The sequence below is a fragment of the Meriones unguiculatus genome, chromosome 3 (genome assembly GCF_030254825.1).
Source record: "Meriones unguiculatus strain TT.TT164.6M chromosome 3, Bangor_MerUng_6.1, whole genome shotgun sequence".
Classification (NCBI taxonomy): Eukaryota; Metazoa; Chordata; class Mammalia; order Rodentia; family Muridae; genus Meriones; species Meriones unguiculatus.
Window position 1 is genome coordinate 126,017,179 of NC_083351.1, and position 23,163 is coordinate 126,040,341.

Consider the following 23,163-nt stretch of genomic DNA (forward strand, 5'->3'; position numbering starts at 1 on the left):
TAATACACATGGTGCTACCTAGACGCAAGGGAGGACAATGGCCAGTTCCACAAGAAGTGGGAGGATTTAGGAACTTCTTTGCCCTTTAGATTTATTTGATCGCACGAACCCCAACCCTATGCCTTCCCTTAGTCCTCCATGCTGTTCCCAAACAGAGGAGTAGGCACATGTTTGAATGATGATAGTGCACTGAGCTCTGAGCAAAGTCTAAATACAGAGCATCCTAGCCCCAGAATGGGCTAGGCTGTCACCAACAACTCTGGAACACCATCAGCATATAACAAAGAGTCTGTTCTCACTCATGCACATGACGACCAATGGCTAGATGCAGCTTTCACTTACGACCCAGACTGAAGGAAAGATAGATAAGAAAGATTCACTCCCAAGACCTGAAATCCACTGCTTTTCTTCTCCATGATTCCATCTGAGTGCCACTTGTTGGAGACAGTTTTCCTGAGTACAGAAAGGCTGAAGTGGCGCTGCTCACCAATGGACAGTGATGTAGTCTACGCATGGCATTTCAGCGCCTCTGGGATTCAGATAGTGTGAGCCTATTTCCACACAATAAAACTCAGCCTAAAGGAGGCTAGCAAACTTCTGACATCCAGTTCCATTCAAGGTCAGTTACCACACAAAACAATGTGAAGGTCCAGCCAGTGAGTGACCAGGCTGCAGTGATGGCTCACGAATCTGTTGTCACCATCCATCCTGAGGTCAGTCTGTTACTTACTTGATGTTCTTCATGTCTTGACAGGGAGGCTTCACCCAGATTAAGTGTAATACGGACATTTATATTGGCGGAGTCCCAAACTACGATGATGTCAAGAAGAACTCAGGCATCCTCCATCCATTTAGTGGGAGCATTCAGAAGGTACGCTTTCCCTCCCCTGGACCTGATATCACTCTGACCGTACAGAGCATGAAGTGTAAGCAGTGTTATCTGTTATGCCTCTGAAAGACGGTTTGAGGAAATACCTAAATAGTTTCGATTTTTTTTTTTAAGGCTTACACTCTGTTCCTGGGTTTCTGTTCAGTGCAGAGTGATTCTATTAAGTCAAGGTGATTTTTTTTTCAGCAAAAATTCCCCAAATTTTCTAGGACCGATGGGAAACAATAACTGACACTAGGAATGCCACAGACACAGAGTAACCAGGAGAGGGGCAAGCAGAGGCAGGAAGCAAGCTCAGCTTGGGCTGTCGTCCGAGTTACTGTAGTTTGCTCCATGAAGGAGCCAACTGTTATTCCACCCACCCACGAGCCGTTGCTCCTCATCAATCATTTAGCCAAGCTCTCAGGTTGCAAAAACGTGCTCCAGAGGGTGAAGATAAAAGAACTGCTTGGCTAATGGAAATGCTGACCCCACTCCTGTATGTCTCCTGTTTCTTCTCTTGGGGCTGCCCAAGATCCCTCGGGGCATGTGCTCTGTTGCTTACATGCACGCAACGACTCAGCCCTGCCAGCACTGAAGAAAAGTGAGCTTGGGCCCTAGGTTAGCCTCATCATGTTTGTCATAAAGGGTAGCGTGGGGACCAAGGTAGGCCCTGTGATAAAGTATGAGAGTAAAAGGTGATGGTGACATTGAAAAAGAAGTGCTACCATAATCTGAAGATTGTGTCCTGGAAAGGGCCTGGGTGTGTGTTCTTATATCTCACTGATGGTTCAGAAAAAGTCCTCCCAACCTTTGCCTGCAACACACCTTGGTTTTTGTTTGTTTGTTTTGTTTTTTTGAACCACAATGTTGTTGTTGTCTTGGGTCAGACCCTGGTTCTCCACAGGAGGAACATGGAGTCACAGGGCACATAGTTCGTGGGTTAGAGGTATGAAAAAGCTCACCCACACTGCCCTCCTCCCTTAGGCTTTGTCTCTGGCTCACCAGGCACACAGCCCTTCTCTCCTGCCCTCTAGAAAGGCTGTCCTTCCCTGCCTGTGCCTGAGGCACTGGCTATACCATGGACGTCCAGTCCAGAAGAAGACAAGTACTGGGCTTGTATTGGTTGGAGCATAGACTGCTGGGTTTTGTATTTTTCACCTGCAGCATGAAAAGTGGGAGATTAGAGGAGGCTCAGGCCCTTCACTAGTGGCTTCTCAGATTCAAGACCTGGAGAGGTTTTCTCCTAAGCTCACAACTCTGTCCAAGAGTGAGGTACATCTGTGGAAATGGGAAAAGTGCCTCTGCTAACCTCCTCTAGCACCCCAGACAGTGGAGGGTCCCCCAGGGCTTTGCTGTGTGCCTCAGTTGGAAAGCCAACAGCAGCAGCTTGATGTCCATGGGCATTCTGTGTTGTGAGACAAGGGCTAAACAAGTTGGAAGGAGGTAAGGCACCCAGTACATTGCCCAGAAATGTCAGGGGAGACAGAGAGGAGCTCCCCACCCCTAAGAAGCATATGCACAGTGGAGCAAAGAGGGAGTACGAGCTTTGCTATAATCCTGTAGAGGATGCAGAAAGAGAGAGGAAACTCAGCAATGTCAGAGAAGAAAGAGCAGAGGAGTGAGTGGGAGAATTGATGAGGCCTGGGTGCTGATTTAGGGGATATCAAACAGTATATGCAGGAAGTATATCAGGAAAGTGACTTATAGGAATATGGGTGAGAAGTCACTTACAGAAGCAGAAATCGCCCCCAAACAGCTATGTCATCAAAGCCCACTCTAGCATAGGTGACAGCTCACAAAAGCCAGAAGCCTGAGGCATACAGTTGGCTACAGCACAGCCTACAGGTGGCTTAACAGGTTGGAGTTTCCTTTCCCAGTAGCCCAGTTGGTCTGGTCTCTGCTTCTTCTAGGTTATTGGCCTAGCTCTGTTTCTTCCAGGCTGCTAGGCCTGGGCGTCTTCCAAACAGCTCGGCCGGTCTGAGAGTCTTCTTTGGCCGTGGCTGATCTGAGAGAATTTCTCAAAAGGTTTTACTGTTTAATACTCTTGGGAGGAAGAATCCTAGTAAGTCTGGTCAGTTTCAGGGACTTCTGGAAGCTGTTTTGAGTTGTCGACTTCCTGACTTAAGGGGTGTCCCTGCAGGGTGGAATGTTCCCATTTCAGAGGTAACTCATGACAATAGAGGGGTCTACTCTGGAGATTCAGGTACCAAACACTATCGTTTTGGTTTCTTTCCCTGAAGGAACAGTATCCAGACTTCCTTTTGCTAACCTTCATTTACCCATGGCTCAGGTTGGTGAACTTCCAAGTTTGTTGGCTCAAAGTCTTGAATTTCTTTGTGTTTCTGTCCCAAGATCATCCTAAATGACCGGACCATCCACGTGAAGCATGACTTTACATCTGGTGTGAATGTGGAAAATGCAGCCCACCCCTGTGTGGGGGCCCCCTGTGCCCATGGGGGCAGCTGTCGGCCCAGAAAGGAGGGTTATGAGTGTGACTGTCCCTTGGGCTTCGAGGGCCTCAACTGCCAGAAAGGTACATTTGGGGTCTTAGCTTGGCTTCCTGGAGGGCATGGAGACCATAGACTGAATTTTGGAGACCATTCTTATTTTGTTGTTGTTGTTGTTTCTCTGCCACACTACTGGGACTCGAACCCAGAGCCTCACACATATTCGGCAAACACTCTGTCACTGAATTACATACTGAACCATTTCTGTAATTTTTCATTTTGAAAGAATGTCTCACTAAGGCTAGCCTTGAACTTATCAATAGCAGCCTAGAAAGGCCTTGAATTTACAAACCTACTGCCTCAACCACCCAAGAAGCTGGAATTACAGATCTGTGCCATGAAGGGTGGTAAGACCAGTACTTTTAAAGGGAGAATTGGTAATACAAGTTCCAGTCACTTTGATCAATGACTTCAGTAACATATCAGGCAGCTGTTCCATCATAGAAGCTACTCTAATGGCTTCGGGAGAATTCAATCCTAAGACAACTCTGTAAGAGTAGGCAAATGGCCTCTCCGTCCCCTGCCCTAACCCTTCCCTAAGAGTCCTCTTGTAGGCTCTCCCAAAATGTTAGCCTAAGCACCCCAAGGACATAAGGGTTGATGCGTTTGAGCCACTCTAAGAACAACCTGGCACAAAAGTACATTTGCTTATGCACTGATAAACATTTGGATGCCGTAAAGACAAACACTGGCCAAGTGCAGAAAAATAGGAACGATGCTTTAGTTTCCAGACTAAAGTGTGCATGAACCAGCCCGTGTCTCAAACGTTCTCAGTCATGGAACGGGAATGACCACTGCGAGGTGTCCACCACCACGGACTGCAGTACAGACTACAGGAGGAAACACACAAGCACACATAGAAGCGTGCCTGCTGATGATTGCATTGGTGCTGGCCTGCACACTGCTCTAGCGTCCACTCCAGCTCTGAGATGAACGTACTGCTTAGGAAATGGAAGCTTTTCAAAGGCCGGGAAGGCTCGTGTGTGGGAGGTGTGGCCTACATTCCACGTCTCCTCTCCTGTGACAACGACCTGGGGGGATTGAAGGGCTTTGTGGCAGTTCCTTCAGGTTGCAGTAGGCCCATAATGTGGATGATAACCTACATGCTGCTATGATATTGGGCCTCTTCTCCATGAGAAGGATTGGGAAGAAAGGGAAGGGAGATAGACGGTGACCGTATTCCTTCGAGAGGGCAGGCACCGTAAGCTGCGCAGATCCAAAGCTAGAAAGCCCAAGCATGCTTGGAAGCCATTTGCAGCTTTCAGGGAGAATCCCGCCTTGGTCAGCAAGGCTCTTCTACGTTTAGCAGCTGGGTTTTTTTTTCCTACTTCACAGTACAACTAGACTTCAGAAGCAATAATCTCTTCTAAACGTTCTCCACAGAAATTTAACTAGTTTGGAATTTTGTTTTGTTGGTTGTGTGCGTGCATGTGTGTGTGTGTGTGTGTGTGTGTGTGTGTGTGTGTTGTTGTTGTTGTTGTTGTTGTTGTTGCCTATAACATTTTTTTAAGACCTGGTCTTGCTGGCCTGGTACTCACTAAGTAGTCTGTGATGATCTTGAATTAATGACACTCCTCTTGCCCTAGCTTCCCAAAGGCTAGCATTACATGTACGCCCTCTGTTTTTTTGTTCTTCTTGTTATTTTAAGCAAAGAGCAGACTATTGCATCAGTTCCCAGAACCAGACCTCACCTAAGTGACTCCAACAGCGCTTCCTCCAGGAGGAAGGTGATTTTCTCGGTCATTACTCTGGTTTTCTCTATACTCCTCAGGGCCGAAGTCAGAGCATCTGACACTCCTCCCCATCTTTTGATGCCAAAGGAAGACAGGGCTAGAAAAAGGGTGCAAACCACACACACACAAACACACAAACACATACTGCCCCCCCGACACACACACACACTGCCCTCACAGCCTCTGAAAGAATCCGAGGGCCGTCGTTTTCCCACAGCATCTGCAACCGCACAGAATAAAACCTCCTGACTTCAACCTCAGACTCCACGAAGCTGGGAGGAACTAGGGCTCCTCGGCTCCAGCCACCACTTCAGGAGTCAACAAAACCATAAGGCTGGACATCATTGGTCGCCTCACCTCTGATCTGAAGACTCTCAGTTTTAGAAATCTTTTCTCACCCAACTGTAACACCTCTTGCAATACTGCGATAGCGAGACCTCTTCTCATCTCAAGAAGGATGTCCAAAGGCAAATCTCCAGCCCTGTTTCTGTCACTGGACCTTTCTTTCCTTTTCCTCCATCCTTATCACACTTTCTCTTCCACCTACGCTCTCAGACCCTCCTGGTTCCTGTGTCACATTTCAGAACCAAGCATTTCAAAGGGTTTGTGCATGGCATTCCCCGTGTACAGCGCCCCCTCCAACACTTACAAACATAAGCTTTCACATGCACAAGGTAGGAGCTGGGGGCTGTGGTAAATAAATTTGGATAAAGTTAAACACTTAACAACTGTCAGTGCAAAACACTGATCTCATCTCAAAAGTAATGAGAAATTATATATATATATAGTTTGTAAATAATTATTATATTATATATGATATTATATGCTAATTATGAGTGGCATTGCCCAGGGACACAGATTCAGGTTGCCCCCAAGTACCCTGTTCCAATGTATTAATGGTTTCATGAAGTGTTTATAGATATAGAAAAAAGTTGATAAATCAAGGCATTATTAATATTCATTGGTGGGAGCATCTATGTCATAGATTCTAGATGCTATCTGTGACATTTTTAGCGTCTAGCCTGAGGAAAGCTAGTGCTTAGTTAAGGCATCCCAGGGCTTCATGTGATTGTCACAAACACTTTAGGTCAGACACAGAGGGGTGTGTGTGTGTGTGTGTGTGTGTGTGTGTGTGTGTGTGACACAGCTCGCTCTTCCACAGGTATTCTCAGAACCTCTGCTGTCCTTGGGGTGCCTCATGGGCAATCACAAGGCACAGTTGTTTTTCCTGGGGTTCTCCCAGCCCATAGCAAACAGGTCGCCCAAGAAAATACTTGTTAGCAGTTTGGATTCAGGTAGTGCATGATCAGGCAGGCCACTAGATGGGGCCATTTCTCCATAGCAGGAGGACTGTTCGCCACACCACAAAGCCAACAACCTTGGAAGCAGACAGAGCCCGGGCTCTGGGCAGAACATTCCTGAGCAAGGCTGGGCCTTCAAAAGATCCTTCCTGCCCAAGCAATGCTGATCTAACACATATTCAGCACTTGGGATGTTTTACTTAGCAGATTTATATATTGCTGGAGCTGTTGCAAGTGATTAAAATTTTTATTAGTTTGTTTTATTGTGTAGGAAAGTAGCATCAATAGATAGATATAAACCCAACTTTTAAAAGACTATTCATAAAAACATGTTACTAAACATGCAAATCATTCATAGTGCTGGGAATTTATTTTCTTAAGATGGTACATTGTTAAACACGGAGAAAATGGGAGTGTTTGAGTTAATTTACTTAGTTCCAGGGCTAGTTGAATGGACAAAGATTTTAATTGTTTCTATATATTGTACCTATTAAATCAGGTAGACTTTATCCAAAGTGCTTGGGACCAAAATCATTTTCAATTACAGACTTGATTTTTTTGGAGTTTGTAATACTTACATATCCATAAAGAGATATCTTGAGAATGGGACCTAAATCTAAATCTGAGGTTTATTTGTGTCTCCGATATATATTTATGTAGAACCTGGAAGCAATTTTTGGCAGCATTTTTAGTGTGCCCACCTTTGAAGTGTGACCCATGCCATGATCTCAGGTGTGGAATTTTCCAGATGTCAAAAAGCATTCCAAAAGCTTTAGTTTGGATTTGGGGGTTGGATGTGCTCAGCCTGTACACTAAGGAATTATATACCAAGTAAAGTACCTTTAAGGATGTATCCACCATGAGGGCCAACAGCAGATGAGCCTTATTGTTCCCAGCACTGAGGTCTGTGTACCCAGAAGCAATGCTGGCTACTAGCCTCCTGGGTGTAGATACAGTGAGACTATGACACCCTCATGGTCCTCTCTGTCTAACTCCATACGCGTGTCTTTCAAGGGAGAGAGGTCCTTTCAACTCTTTATCAAAAACTTTAACTCTTTCAAGTGGGTGATTCTTTTGGGTAGGTGGTATATGGAACTTGCATGTGGAAATGCTGCTCTTCATTGGTAATCTTTGCACCACCTGATGGCACGTGCTTTGGCATACTACGTTAGTCAGGCCACTGTCACAAAAGAAAGAACCCAGGAAAGGCCGGGTCTAAAGGTTAGGTTAAAGTATAAACATGCGTACAATGAAACTTAAACCATGAAGGTTGGGAAGTGAGCTTGACAGTCACTTCTAGAACTGGTGCTTGTGAGCGGAATGGCTTTTCACCTGCGTGTGTGTGTGTGCACTGACTAAACTGAGGGCATTGTCACGATGGCGTGGTTTCTGGAGAATGCCTTACCCATGCTTAGTCATGAGAAAGCTTGGTTTCCAGAATCCTGCAAAGGGCAGTGGGGGAATGTGTGGCTGGTTGGCTGATTGTTCCTTGATTACATGCAGCCTGAGAAAGAACAGTAACAGGCAGGCAGCCATTTTTCTAAGGGTAGTAGAAAGGCAGGTTGAAGGTGGAGTCTTGGGAGCTTCCGATAAATGTCTCTTTAGTTTTCTGCAATAAACTTAAGGGTGAACAATACCAGTCATGACGTGAAGAAACTTCCAGGGGCTCTTGCTTGAGCCCATCCTCCATTCTGCTCCCGATCCTCACAGGGCTCTGTGAGGCGGGCAAGCCTGGCCCAGTGATCCGTGCAGAGCACAATGTCTGCGAGCCCTGACTCTCCCTTTCTCTTTCATGCTGGCACCTGGCAGAGTGTGGGAACCACTGCCTCAATAGTAAGTACAGTAAGTCCTGGAAGAGATTGAACCACTTGGGCTCCTGCCAGAGACTGCCAGCTCTGGCCGGGCCATGAGCGCAGGGCAGCCAACGGCGGGTAGAAGGGAAATGGGGTGAGTGGGAGTGGGTAGCAGACACACCAACCAAGATACCAGGAATCTGTGGTGCCAGGGATCTGCCTTCCAAGGGGGCCCCAAGCTGGCTTTCTTTAGTTGTGTCTCAGAGAGTACTAAGCTATGGGGTCTAGCTGGCAGGCAGCGGACTTACCTCCAGTAGAGAGACACCTGCCTCACGAGGCTCTGTTTGCAGAGGTTATTTGTGACAAACACATCATGACCATTTCAAGGCTTCCAAAGGGAACGATGGCTGTTGGCCACAGGCCCACAGACCCGGCCAACAGCAGTGATGGGTCCTGGCTGTACCTCTCTCATCCTGGAGCGAGCAGGGCCCACTGGGACCTTTTTGGCTATGTTTAGCCCAGGGTCAGACTCCTATGCTATCCAGCTTGGGTGCCCTCCCCCTGCTTCTTCATCAGCACACAGTTCTAAAACAAGGGGCTGGCCCCTCTACCAGGTGCTCCCACCCTCTCTTCTTTGTCCCCTCCATCTCTTCCTCTTCCTTCACCTTGCACTTTCCCTCCTCATCCCACCCCTGGGAGCTCATTCCCCCTTTCTTCCTTCTCTTCCTTTGCTTTTCCAGTTCACAGTGTTTCTTCTTTTCCTGGCCCACTGTTCATAGCATCAAACGATCCATTTTCTTTCCTTGGAGGAGAGTCCTTATGCAGCATCTTCTGGTATCAACCACGAGTCCTCTGGAAGCTATAATTGTTTCATACGCTAGTTATCCTTCCATTGTATACACTTTTTTTTTCCCATGTGAGGCCTGCTCTACCTTGGTTTCTTTAAGGGGTTATTTCTGTATCTTTCCAAAGAGGAAGGAGGTAGTGTGCTTGTTTCTCTAGCAGAAATCCCCTCTGCACATCCCATTATGTGACTCCACACACACACACACACACTCGTGTTCTTTTGATGTGTATGGAAGGGTGATTCCTCAGGGAAACCAAGTGATGAGAAATGGGGAGGAAGGAAACAACATATCTGAAATACTGGAAAGTAAGAGGTGGGCAGGAGCCCAAATGAGCAAGCTGCACTGGTTCTCGGTTGACTGCAGTGTTTGCTGAGGGGATTAGGCCCAATGGGCCTTTTCCGTCTTTCATTTTTTCTTGTCCTGAAACGGGAATAGCCAGGCCTGCCCTGCTTTTTGAGCTCCTTCATGAGTTTGGGGTGAAGGCTTTGAGAATAGGCGCGAACAGGACGTGCTGCCTGAAGGAAGAATTCAAAGCTTAAACACTGCGCTTCTCACTCCCCTAGCAGGCTGGGGGTGGCTGGGAAGATGATCCCTAAAGGAAGAAGCCCATTGGGCCTTGCTTGGGATGACTTTCTGTGCCTCCTTTGGCAAAATTCTGGGGTTATCCCCAGCTGCTCTCCACATGGCTCAGGCTCTCCTTCAGCTTCCAAGAAGCTCTGGGGACAGTTCAAGTTTCAGCACATTGCAAAGCCTTCTCAGCTGTGCGAAGGCCAGTGACAGTGGCCGCCAGCCCCCAGAGAAAGGAAAGAGGGGAAAAATCACTGCCAGGCCAACAGGCCAGGCTGCCATGAGCCAGGCCAAGGATGTGCACAGCCAAGAGAAAGGGGCTGACGAGTTGTCAAATGTCACATTCTCCCGAGAGCTTTCCTGCGATGTTCCTGACACGTGTGTGAGGGTAGAGGTCAAGAGGGCCAAGTGCCTTATAACCTCCATTTTCTGTTCTGTCTCAGCTATTACAGAAGCCATCGAGATCCCGCAGTTCATCGGCCGCAGTTACCTGATGTATGACAATCCGGATATCCTCAAGAGGTAATGGGCCAGCATAGCAGCTTGCTTATTCCCTGGATGGCAGTTTCTCAATATCACTCCCAGAGTTTATCCTTATCTTCCATGCCAGATGATAATTCTCCCCGTGGGCTGTGGGGGGAGGCATATGAAATAAACATAGAAACAAGAAGAAAACAAAACAAATAAACTAAACTTGAAGGCTTTAGTTTTCCAAACAACCCCATTCTAAGCACTCCAAATCTTTTCTGGTCAAAGGGCTTGGAAGAATGTGACTTGCCCCTGGGGTTTCCAGTGTTCCAGTTTGAGAGGCAGAAGGAACTGGATGCCCCTAAAGCTGTGACCACGTCGTACACTCCACCTCTTAGCAAGGCTCTTAGCTCTCTGCTGGTCTCTGCCATAGCCTACAGATCTGCCTCGAGCCAGTTATGGGAAGGGTCAGCTGCTCCCAACCAGACAAATAGCTCAGAGCCACTTCCTGCCAGGCCAGCACCTATGTCTTCAAAGGTCAACTGGCCTCCTGAGGCTCTGCCGGTACAGTGAAGGTTGCTCACTTTTCTTCAGGGGGACAGGAGAGCGTGATAGGAGGAGGGAAGGCATGCTGCAAATGCTCAAGTTACAGCTTCTGTTCCCCAGAGGCAGGAATGGGCTAGAATTTCAGGCAGCATGTATATGTAGCAAGGATTGAGGGTGACTGCTGAAAAACACCTTCATTCAGCCAAGCCTGTTATTGGCAACCTCAGTTTGTTCCTCAGTCTCTTGTCATTGGTGATCATCCATCTTTCAGCCACCAGCAGAATCATTCTAGCATTTCCCCTCCCCTTTAGATTTAGGGTGCCTGCTAACAGATAAGAAATCTTTAAAGCCACTCTGCTTTAGGACAGAATTTAGGTTTTTGAGAAGCAAAACTGATTGAAAGATCATTTTCTGGATCATGTTGAGCAGTTGTATCAGACTATTTTAGTGGTTTGATTAAGAATGGCCACCACAGTCTCTTTGGTTCCCAGTTGATGGACTGTTTAAGAAGGATTAGGGGGTGTGACCTTGTGGGAGGAGAGAGACCCTACTTTACTTCCCTAATCGCAGCTCTGTTTGTTGCGTTGGAATGAGAATTTAGGTGAGAAACATTCTCATAAAAGGTGAACCCTCTTCCATCATTGACTCTTTCCTGCGAACGTTAGAAGCTCATTCAGTCCCCACAAAGCAGAGCATTATGAAAGGAGCTGAGTCTTAAGCATCTAGTTCTTAGTCAGAGGCCACCAAAAGTTGAGGGGAGTTAGCGTGGGGTTGGCAGTGAATGGAGAAGCCTCAAGTCAGAGCGGCTCTACCGGAGTACATGGGCAGATAGGCACAGATGTAGGTGTTCATGATCTATTTCAGTTTGATGCCTTCAGAGGGTCAAGCAACATAAAACTCAGCTCAAAATGTCCTGTATAGACAGAGGATTTAGTAAAAACAACAACAAACAAACAAAATACCAAAAAACAAACAAACAAACAAACAAACAGTGCAGTCTTCAGCTGGGCTGGTTAATCCGGAGAATCTGCTGTGTCCTCATTCATGCTGTGTTAGCCTCAGCATATTTCCTAGCTGCCCACAGGACACTCATGTGATGATCATCAAACTGGGCAATGTCCTACAGTAGTAAAAAAAAGGAGTCTCATTAAAGAGAAGGCAACTTCTGCAGAGACCTCCTGGTAGACTGGGTAATAATTTATGTGTCCATTCTTAAACCAAGCATTGATAAGAGCAATTGAATTGGCTTGGCTGATTCATCCCAGTCCATATTGCCAGGGGAGGGAGGGAAGCATGGAATCCTAGTCAGAGATTAGCAGGTTCCTAGAGCAAGGTATGAGGGAGACAATGGATGATACAAAACAAAACAAAACAACCACTTTCTTCCTACTCTTCTTATCAGAATGAGTAAGAAGAAAAAAAGAAGTATTGAACTATTCTGTGTCCCTTGTTCTACTGTGTTACTACCGTATAAGCCCCACCTGCCAACTAAAAGCCATGGAAGTGGTCCTGGCCAGCTTGAAGAGATCTGAGCAACTAAATTCTCCGGGAGCCTTGGCTTCAGGCTCTCATAGTGCCTTGCTAATGGAAATATTAACTTATACTTCCTCCTGCCTTACCTTTCACTGGAGACCCTCAGGCCACATCAGATAGATGCTGATAATTTTAGCCAGATGAATTTCTAAACTAGCCTTAGGAACTGTGGACACACAGAAGCCCAGGGGCCTCTTCCCAGAAACTCACACAACCCCAAAGCCTTCCTGCTTGATGCTCGCTGTACTCATAGCTTCCTGTGCATTCCTCTAGGCCTCTGTCATGGCACTCATCCAAGACCAACATGTCCATGTCCATGTCCTTGCCCATGGCCCCCTTCCACTCCAGCAGTGCCCCAAGGACAGCCACCGCTGTCCATGCTGGCTTTCCACGGTCATGATTACAGCCCAGGGAAACTGGATTTGAGCCTCGTGACAGTTGGGAAACCCACTGCATGCTGTGATATGAGGGGCAGCTTCCCAAAAGCCAATGAGACAGGAAAAGAGAAAGTCTGTGCCTACAGCCACCTGCCTGGGACTGTGACCTTAGCCAACATCTTGGTCTGTGAGTGCCCCCTCATAGGCCAGACAGTGCTGCTCAGTGAGCAGCCAGAACTTCCATGAATGGCTCGATTATGCTCCTTCTACACACTTGGTGCATGTAGATGCAGAGAGGCCAGATTAGCTCCACGCCTGGTTGCTTAGGGAAGGCAAGCAGGGACGGACTCAAAACAGATGTTGGTGGTTGGTTTCATGGACTCCACTGTGCACCTCCTCCAGGGTGTCGGGATCAAGGTCCAATGCATTCATGAGGTTTAAGACAACCGCCAAGGATGGCCTGCTGCTGTGGAGGGGAGACAGCCCCATGAGACCTAACAGTGACTTCATTTCCCTGGGCCTTCGGGATGGAGCTCTGGTATTCAGGTAACTTCTTCCCACGCTAGCTTTAGCAGCATTTTGGCATTTTTTTTTTTCCTCAAAGAGGGCAGACTTTGCTAAAGGGGTAATCCCAAACACACTCCGCTGAAATTGGCAGTAGTGGGAAGGCTCCCACCTCATTCCAGTTTCCTGGTCAGCAAATTCACAGCACTCCCCATTTTTGCCAAGTTATTCCAAGTTTTACTGGACTGCTGTCATGCCCTTTCATCTCTACATTGTCTCTTACTGTGTTCAGGCAACCATGGCACACGGGAGCAGCTTCAAAGGAGACTGGCATCATTTCAGTGTTTGCTGTCTGGCCCTCTGCAGGGCAACTCTGTGTCCCCTGTTCTGGTGTGTCACTACTGTAGGCTCCCAACTGGTGGACTGGAAGCCATGGGTGTGGTGATGGTAGGCTTGGGAGGATCTGAAAATCTAACCTCCAGGAGCCTGGGCTTTAAGTTCTATCTGCTTTGCCTTCACTCTGTCGCCCTGAGGGCATATGCTGCTTCGCGGTGTTATGCTGAGAGGAGAATGAAATGCAGATTTGTGTCTTCACGGAACAATCCAACACCTGGATCTTTGTCAGTGCTTGAGTGGCGCTAATAAGGCTGTCCCAGAGGTCCTTGCTTCCTTTTGGAAAGATTCATTTCTTAAAATATTTTTATTTGTGTGTGTGCCTGTCTGTGTCAATGGATACTGTTTTTTTTTTTTACTTTTGAAACAGGGTCTCACTTTGTAGTCTTGGCTGACCTGGAACTTTTTTATATAGACCAGGCAGGTCTTAAATTCACTGAGCTCTGCCTGCCTCTGCCTCTCTGGTGCTGGGATGAGAAGCACTTACCATTGCCCTGCAGTTCATACTTACTTTAAGTGAGTTTATATAGCTCGTCAAGTTTTCGACTGGATGGCTATGTGGTAGTTAAAGAATTACTTGGCGCACACTCTTAATCCCTGCGCTTGGGAGGCAGAGGCAGGCAGACCTCTGTGAGTTCGAGATCATCCTGACATCTGGGACAGCCAAGGCTATACAAAGGAAAGACTGAACCAAACCAAACAAACAAAAGCAGACATGTCCTCACTTATCCATGCTCTTCTTACCTCAGTGTCTAAAGGTTGGGGCTGTTTTGTTAAATATGAAACACCAGGGCATCAAGATGGCAAAAGGTGCTGCCACCGAGCAGCAGCATGCTTGTGGAACTTGTTAAAAATGTCGATTCCCAATTCCCAGGCCCAACCTGACCTGGCTGTCCTGTGACCCTTTCCCCCACGAGATTCAGTTTTGTACTCTGACTCTGGGTCCTTTGTTCCATGGGAAGGTGTCTGTTAAGCTTTTACTCCTTTAGTATCCCACCCTGCTTTTCCTCCCCCGATCTGGTGAGGATCAGTAAATAATTAGTTAATGGGAATTGTAGCAAAGGAGAGAGAAGTGATGCAGACAGTATTCCGGGCATCTGTCAGTCACATTCGCTGGGAGAGCGGGGTTGCTGCCAGCCAGGCAAGGCATGACTCGAAGCTGTTCCATTTGAAGAAAAGACATTTTGAGAGGAAATGTGACTCCTGACATCAGCCCTGCTCCTCGAGTCTGTCCTGTCACGGGGAGGTTGTAATGCTATGTGGCTGAGGAGTGGACACCCACAGGTGAGAAGCAGCTCTTCCCCGACCCAGCTTTCTCCCCTGACCTGTGACCCCACCCTTGCTTCCCCACTCTCTTGTTGCCACAAGGTCAGATGACGAAGAGCTCTTCCCACCCTGCCGGCTCGCTGCTTCAAAGCCATTTCTTTGTGGTTTTCCTGTGGTTAACCTCACTCGGGCCTCAAGTACTTGATTGTGCCCAGAAAAGGGAACTGAAACAGTAGCTGAGTAGAGGGTGGGGGTGGCCCAGCTCCCCCTCAGTGGCCAGCTGAACTCAAAGCGTGGAGACCTGAGAGAAGTGGCCACGGGCTCCCGCCAGCTCTGTCCTCACCCCAGGCCAAGGAGGAGCCCCTGACAGACCCCTCTCAGCCCTAGCATTCTCCTGGTAGCAGGGTCCATCCTGGATTCACGCCATAGGTTACTGTTCCTGGAGTCGCTGAAGTTGTCTTTGTCCTTTCTTGTGTTCTGTGTAAGACACACTTCTGGGGCCCTGTCAAGGGTAGAACTGGCACCTACATCTACAGCCACTTATTGCTGCTCCCTGGGCACTGTCTTCTGGGCGGTTACCCTACCACATCCACCTATCTATCGAACACAGCTGCATGGGAAGGCTAGGCTGGTCTGGGGGCAGGCAGGATTAGGATGTAGGCAGGTCTAAAAAAAAAAAAATAGCAAACCTCAATGAGTCACCCTCACTGGAGAGTTTGTCCCAAAGGTAGATTCCTGGGTGTGCACACTCCCAGCTCTGATGGAGTTAGTGTGGGTGCTCCCAGGGATCTTATTGGCACCAAGCACCCAAGTGTTCTAGCAAACACACCCTGAGAAATAGGGTGTGAAGTGGCTTCGGGGTCCCATACACTTCATTCCTCTTCATGGCTGTGTTGTCTCACAGAAATCACCTACCTTCTCTCAGCCTCTGTGGGAGAAAAGGCTGGTTGGGAGGCTTTTGTGGGAAGGTGTGGCTGCACATACCTAGCATCCTGCTTCTCTGAGGAGGAGGCAAGGAGATCAGGGGTTCAAGGCCGTATTCAGATTCGTAATGAGTTGTATAGGCAGTGTGTACTAGATGAGTCCTTGTCTCAAAATTAAAAAATAATAATAAAATAAATTAAAAAAAACAGAACAAAATATTTGACCTTAGGGAGTTTGCATCAGTGCATTACTATTCTCCAAGGTACACAGAATCACTCTTAAGGTTGCAGTGTTTCTAATACAAACCAGAGAGAAATCCTGAGGAGGAGGATGCGCTCTAACTTTCTAGACTTTTCTACCCTCACACAAATTCAGACCCTGTGCTCACTTGCCACTGAAATTCCTGCCAGAGAACAGGAGAGAGAGATGAGCAATGGAACTTTCAAGCTGCACACCTTTAGCTTAGGAGCCAAGTTGAACACACAGAGAGAAATCAAAGTGCTCATCTGAAATGAGGGTGACTTTCAGTTTTATTGCAATTCGTTTCATTCTAGTCTGTCATAATGTGGAGCACAAAACCAACCAGGAAGCTTTATGGATGTCGTGTGATGCCCTTTCCCACTTATTTTGACCACTTAACATTTTCAGGCACCACGGAAAAGGAAGAGAGGAAGAGATTTGATATTACTAAAGTGTCTCACACCATGGGTTAAAAAGGACATTACTGAAAGTGTCACCCCATGAAGGCCTGAAGATGTCCAAGTAGCTTCCAAGGAGCAGAGCCACTTCTAGATGGCTTACCTTGGTGGCCAGCCTGTCAGCCATTGGTGCACGCCAAGCTAGGGGGCTTAGGATAAACTATTCACAGTAGCAAGACTCAAAGAACATTGATAGAGCAACCAGAAAAGCATCCTGTTATTGCTTTAATGGATTGATAGCAAGGCATAATTTCTGTGCAGTACACACCTGCTCAGTGAGCAGCCTGGGAGATTTCAGAATATGTGGAGTCAGGTGTGTTAGTGAATGGGAAGTAGAGACGGGAAGATGGAGGAGTTCCAGACCAGCTTCAGCTACATAATAAGTTTACGGCCATGTATATGTTGCAGATAAAACAAATAGTCCAGGGAAAGTATGACCAGATGTTTCTTTTCAGGGCCTGAAATTATGGAGTCAGGACGGGAGAGTTAGGTTGTGAAGAAACTAACCTACACAATGGTGAAATTTTTGTCTGCCAGAGTCTATTTCAGCTCCCGTGAGCATGTTATGCCCTTCAACTGGGTAAGAGAGCTACTGGCTGTAGAAAAGAATGAAGCCCAGCCTTGTTCCACCTGGTTCTAATGCAATGGAAATGTTTTAGTCACAGGCACGCTGAATGGCACATTCAGAGGTGGCCCCTTGCTGTTGTACACAGGTCACCTGACTGTGGGACCTGGGCATTCCTGATACTTTAGTTATGTGTTTATCACCTGTGTCCACTCCCCTGCAGGGCTCCCCTTCCAGAAAAGACCTCAGGAAGTTCCCTCAGGGTGCATTGCCAACCTCCTGAATAAGCTCCAAGTCCCACGGTTTTGGCCTGGTAACATTATTCGCTTGGTTCCTGCTATGTATTGTGTTAGTTAACCATCCCTATAGTCCTGCAGGGAAAGTGTCATACTTGTAGTTGATAGAATTAGGCAAATCATCTTGAGCTGGTGAGATGGCAGGACTGAGGATCCAGGCAGGTCTGTAAAACCCGAGAATCCACGCTCGGTCACCTATGTCGTTGTTTGGCACAGCCTCATGCAGTAACTTAACCAATCCCCCAGCCCTGCTTCATGTTCCTTTCTCTTTCAAAATTATTACATTTATTTACTCTGTCTCTCACCCATTCTGTGTGTGTGTGTGTGTGTGTGTGTGTGTGTGCGTGTGCCATATACACATGTGGAGATGAGAGGACAACTTGTGGGACCTAGCTCTCCTACCATGTGGGCTGTGGGGCTTGCACTCTGGCTCCCCAGCTTCATGGAAAGTAACTTTACCCTCTCAGCAATCCTGCAGGCCCGGGCTCATTCTTTTCTTCAAAAAGCATTTGGCTCCCACATAAGGAATTCACAGAAACCCCACCTTCTGCCTGCTTTCTAGGAGACACAACGTGGGAAAGTAGGCTAGAAAGCAGTGCAGATTTTAGGGTCGGAGTGGCAGCTGTGTCCCGTGGTTTGTCGAGGCATCACAGCTTCTATTCTCGGGGCAGTGCTGTGGCTGTGTTGTTTCTTTGAGACTCTGTGAGGAAGTGAATGAGCTATAGAACTTTCTCTGGGAAAACCGAGTGCTTTCTATTCTCACTGTATTCTCAGAACAAGGGTCTCTGGAAGGAACCAATATTTTATCTCAGCCTTTCTCTTCCCCTACAGTGTGTAGACACCTCCCCTCTCACAACAAGGACCCCACTCTCTGGAGATCTGAGCACATGGCCAGATTGTGTTATCCAAGCATGGTCTAGGGAGTTGGCCCCCTGCCCAGGCTAGAGCAGCTAACTCACTAAATATTTGCTGGATTTTGTTGAATTACAATAACGGAAGGAACAATGGGTTGAGAGGGCTGTTTCTCTTGGGAAATGGACCTATGTCTTCTGATTCCTTGAGGGTTTCAGGGTATCTGGGAATCGAGATGTTACAAGGTAGGTCTGATTTTAAAGGGTGCAGGACAGAGAATACAATCTCACTTCTGTGATTTCAGGCAAATTCTTTTCATCGCTCTGGAGTCCAGTTTACTCTACAATATTGGCTCTTTTCTTTCTTAAAGTGAAAATGTTTAGTAGTTTCCTAGGACTTCTATTATAAATTACCATGAATTGTATAACATTAAAAAAAAATCAATGTTTGTCCAGGTGTGGTGGGCTCATGCCTTTAATCTCAGCACTCAGGAGGTTGAGGCGGGTGGATCTCTGTGAATTTGAGGACAGCCTGATCTACAAAGTGAGTTCCAGGACAGCCAGGGCTGTTACACAGAAAAACCCTGTCTTGAAAAACAACCATGGAAACTGAAGCACCAACCAAGAACCATGCATGGACTAGACTTAGGCCCCCTACACAGTTGTGGCCAATAGGCAGCTAGGTCCTCATGTGGGTTCTCTAGTAAGGGGAGCCAGAGCCTTCTCTGACATGGACTCTGCTGCCTGCTTGTTGATCACTTTCCCCTGGTGAGGCCGCCTCACCAGGCCTCAGGGGAAGAGGATGTGCTCAGTCCTGATGCAACTTGATGTGCTGGGGTGAGTGAGTAGGGGAGGGGAATAGGGGGAACAGGGAGGGCAGGACCAGGAGGAGAGGAGGGAGGGGCCTATGACCAGGATATAAAATGAGTAAATAGATGGACAGATTGGTCTTCATGTGGGTGTCCTAGCAAGGGGAGCTGGAGCTGTCTCTGACAAGGACTCTCTTACATACTTTTGGATCACCTCCCCCTGGCAGGGCTGCCTAGCCAGGCTACGGTGGTAGAGGATTTGTCAGTCCTGTTATGACTTGATGTAGTGGTATGGGTAGGTGGGAGGAGGGTCCCCCTTTTCTGACAGGAAGGAAAGGCTAGGAGAAAGAGAAAAGGAGGATAGGACTAGGAGGAGAAGAGGGAGGGGCCATGACTAGGATGTAAAGTAAATAAAATGATTAATTTTAAAAATAAAATGGATAAACAAAAATAAAACCCACCCCAAAACTGCAACAAATCAATGTGTGTACAGTCCTGGAGACTAGACACCCAAATTTCAACATGTTGCTAGGACCTCTTCCCTGGCAGGACAGAGAGGGTTGTGTTGGTGCTTCTGGTGCTGTCCTTGGTGTTTCTGGCTAATAGATGCACAGTTGCGGCTTCTGCCTTCATCAGCACATACGGTTTCCCTCCATGTGTCTCTGTCCAAATTTCTTCATGTAACAGTACCAGTCTTATTGATCAAATGTGCCTCTCACCCAGTGTGGCTTCACCTTAACTAATTGTATCAAACTCTTTTCCAAACAAGGTCATATTCTAAGGTTCAGGACAGACAGAAATATCAGAGAAACACCATGCAAACCAGTGCAGATGATAAACTCTTCTCGTTAGTGGCAGTACTGTAGCTACTGATGTTTCCATACGTGGGCCTGAGTCGCCCTGATGGCCTAACACTATGTGGAGAAAGGTGGGCACAAAGCAGCAGCTGTCTTGTGACTCTACTTAACTGGTTATCTGTGTTAGAAGCAGAAGGGGGTGCTCGGACCTGGGAAGAGGGGAGCTGGAGCGATTTGTTATTCATCCAGCAAGGTAGAAGTATCCTAAATACAAGTTACATGTGAATATCTTAATACTCCTGAAACATACATGTAAAATGGCATAAAATGGCTTAGATGGTAAAGTTTATTCTAGCACAACTGAAAATGTAAAATGTCATTCATGCATGTAATAAGCTGGAGAGTGTTGATATTCTGTGCCAACCTTGTTACTTTGGGTAAAGGACATGGCATTCTGGGTGAACTTTTGCAGTGGAAGTCTTTGTGACTGGGCAGCTCCCTGAACTTCCGTGTTCCATTGTTTCTTTCCTTGTTTTCCCCTGGCACCTTTAGCTACAACCTGGGCAGTGGTGTGGCATCCATCATGGTGAATGGTTCCTTCAGTGATGGTCGGTGGCACCGAGTCAAGGCTGTCAGGTGAGCACCTACCAAATGAAAGACAGAACCAGGCTACACGAGGGCAGATGTATGGCCAGCTTCCTTTCAGTACTACCGTCCTTTCACCCAACTTTACCCGGGTTCCTTATATTGCCACCAAATCCCACGCCCTCTTCTGACACCCGTGGGCAGACGGCCCCACATCTGCTCTAAATGGAAGGAGACAGCCTGCAGAAGACACTTCACAAATTGTATTGTGTATATTCATTTCACGTCATCTTGCATTACAGAATAACACTTTTATACAAGCATATAATGTATTCTGAGCACATCTGCCACATACTCCCACCTTCCTAACATTTCCATTGGCCCTCTTTGTTCCCTTAGACATGTCATTTCTACTTCCATGTCATATGTACATACAACTTTATTTATCTGTAAATAAAGAGACGACACGGGAGAAAAAATATATCATTGTCTTCTTGAAACAAGTTGGTTTGATTAATATTACATCCAGGAGCATACATTTTCCTGAAAAGAACATTTTGTTTATATAAATATAATATCTCTCTCTCTCTCTCTCTCTCTCTCTATATATATATATATATATATATATATATCACATTTTCTCTAAGCATCCTTTGGCTGCTAGGTTTCCTGGGTTGCTCCTGTGCCTTAGCTACAGTTATGATTGCTTATGAACATCCATGCAATAAACATTAATGTGCAAGTATCCTTGTGACATGTAGGGTTATTGTCCTTGGAGTTTTACCAAAGAGTAGTACAATTGGATCATTAGATCATTGAGGTACCTCCATATTAATTTCCATAGTGGTTAAACTACTTTACATTTTTACCAGTAATCTATAAGAGTTGCCTTTGCTCTACATCCTTGCCAGCATTTGTTGTTGTGTGCAAAAAATGCCTTTCAGTGGCAAAATTGGAGTGGGTCCTTAAAGTCTCACAGAATGAAAATGTGAAGGCCATGAAGACCTTAAATGCTTTAAATGATCTTGCGTAGGCAATCCCCCACTTCAAAAGAGTATTAGCTGAGCATTAGAAGTCACACACGTTTCCCCAGCCCCCATGACGTATCTGTGTCCTCCCAATGCCGGTTGCCATCCTGACTTTTGATTAATTTTGGGCAGATCACCCCTGTGTCTTTATAATTTTCTACATGTGTCTTTACTTCTAAAAATACATTTTTAGGAAAACAAAAAGCAAGTCCAAATCAGCAATGCCAGTACTGCATGTTAAGTGAGTCCAAAGTGAAAATGAGTTGAGTAGAGATTTTGATTACAGTTCCCTGAAAATGCACTATGACCTTTGTTGGGGAACCAGGGGGTGACAGCTAATGTGAGGCCCGGAGGCCATGGGGGCTCAACATTGTCAACATCCTCTTCTGCTTCCATGCAGGCTGTGTTAAAACCCTATTCAGCCCCCTGCCTTGACCTTGGAACCTCAGGAGGCATGTGAAGACACAGATGTAGACCTGTGTTTGTCTGCTGCCATGCAGCCCACAAAGCCCACATGTGTATGTAGGTATTTCAACAAAGTACCCCACCAACTCTAGTTGTTGAAAACACAAATAATTTTCCATAATGCCTATTTACAGATTTGGACCTCAATTTTTTTTCCTACAAAACAGGTCAAAATGCAGACACCAACCTAACTTTAAAACACTCCTAAGCATTCAGCTTCTGAGTGGCTCCTTTCTCTCTCACTCATTTGCAAATATAGGTTGCACACAGGCATCTCCAGAGGAAGGTGAAATGCTTCGGTTCTCCACTCCAACCACATGTAATCCCAACAGCTGCCTCAGGAACATCAGGAAATATAAGCAGGCTTATATCCTTGGGTCAAAATGGTTGGTAGAATAGTCAGACACTGTGGAAGAATTTAAACTTTCATAATTATTGTGGTTTTGATTATGTAAATGAAGATACACAGTGGTGTGGAGACCAGTCCCTCCCTGTACATCTAAGGACACAGATGTTAAATGCATTTCCCAAAACTGTATAAACTGCTGTGGGAAGAGCCTAGATCAAAATGCATTTCTGTTCTACCCCATGATGCAGCCCACACACAGGGATTTCAGACACTTGGGAGAAATAATATATTGGAATGTTCCCTCAGAAGACTTCATGTGCCAGAACATGAAGCTTGGCATGCGTAGATAGCTTAGAAGACATAGCCCCTCCTATTGACATCACTCATCTTGTTTTCAGTATGACTTGGGTTACAGCGAGGGCTGCTTAGGAGATGAGGCCAGGAGCTGGCTAGGTTGGAGTATCTACTTGTATATTGTGAGTTGTGAGCAGGCAGGCCTAGTGGGAACGGGGTCAAGGCTGTAGCTATTTCATATGACAAGAAGAACTGAGCTGACATCTTAATTCTCGATGGAAAGCTCCAGGTCAGAGATAGTAGAATAAGCAAAGAGGGAATCTCTATGGGGAGCTGGTCTCTGCTTTGTGCACTGTCTTGCTTTGTATCATTCTGGTCTTGCAAGCATGACTCCTAATAGAGGAGTATCTCATTCATCCAACATCTTATGTCAGATAATTTAGACACAGTGCTTTTTAACAGTTCATGTTTTCAGAAATTTAAGAACTGTATTTTTCATTTTTTATGGATAAAAACAATCATATGATAATATGTGGATAACCATAGCAACATTCCCTTTGGCCAGCCCCAATACAACAAGCTGTGTGTCAGGTACTATCCTCTGTACTTTGCTTGTATAACAGATGTTCTCCACAAGAGCTTTCTGAGATGATCTTACCTATCACCCTTTCATATAAGGGCATTAAGCCTCACAGATTTCACTTGCTCATTCATCTGTTATTATGAGCCACGTACTATTCAAGATGCCCAAGATCACTGAGAAGAACAAACTCTTTGCCTTGGTGGGCTTGTGCT

General features: G+C 46.5%; 1 protein-coding gene across 3 annotated transcripts in view; it reads left to right on the forward strand.

Moving 5' to 3' along the window:
• The window catches only part of Egflam (EGF like, fibronectin type III and laminin G domains), a 186,355-nt gene that overhangs the window by 157,099 nt on the left and 6,093 nt on the right, over positions 1-23,163 (forward strand). For 2 of the 3 annotated variants that reach the window (XM_060380501.1, XM_060380502.1), the window contains 6 exons: positions 755-871; positions 3,224-3,404; positions 8,222-8,245; positions 10,064-10,142; positions 12,947-13,090; positions 20,200-20,283. In XM_060380501.1, coding sequence (XP_060236484.1) covers positions 755-871; positions 3,224-3,404; positions 8,222-8,245; positions 10,064-10,142; positions 12,947-13,090; positions 20,200-20,283 — 629 coding nt within the window. The remainder of the gene's footprint in view (positions 1-754; positions 872-3,223; positions 3,405-8,221; positions 8,246-10,063; positions 10,143-12,946; positions 13,091-20,199; positions 20,284-23,163) is intronic. The other variant, XM_021652076.2, reaches the window with a different exon arrangement.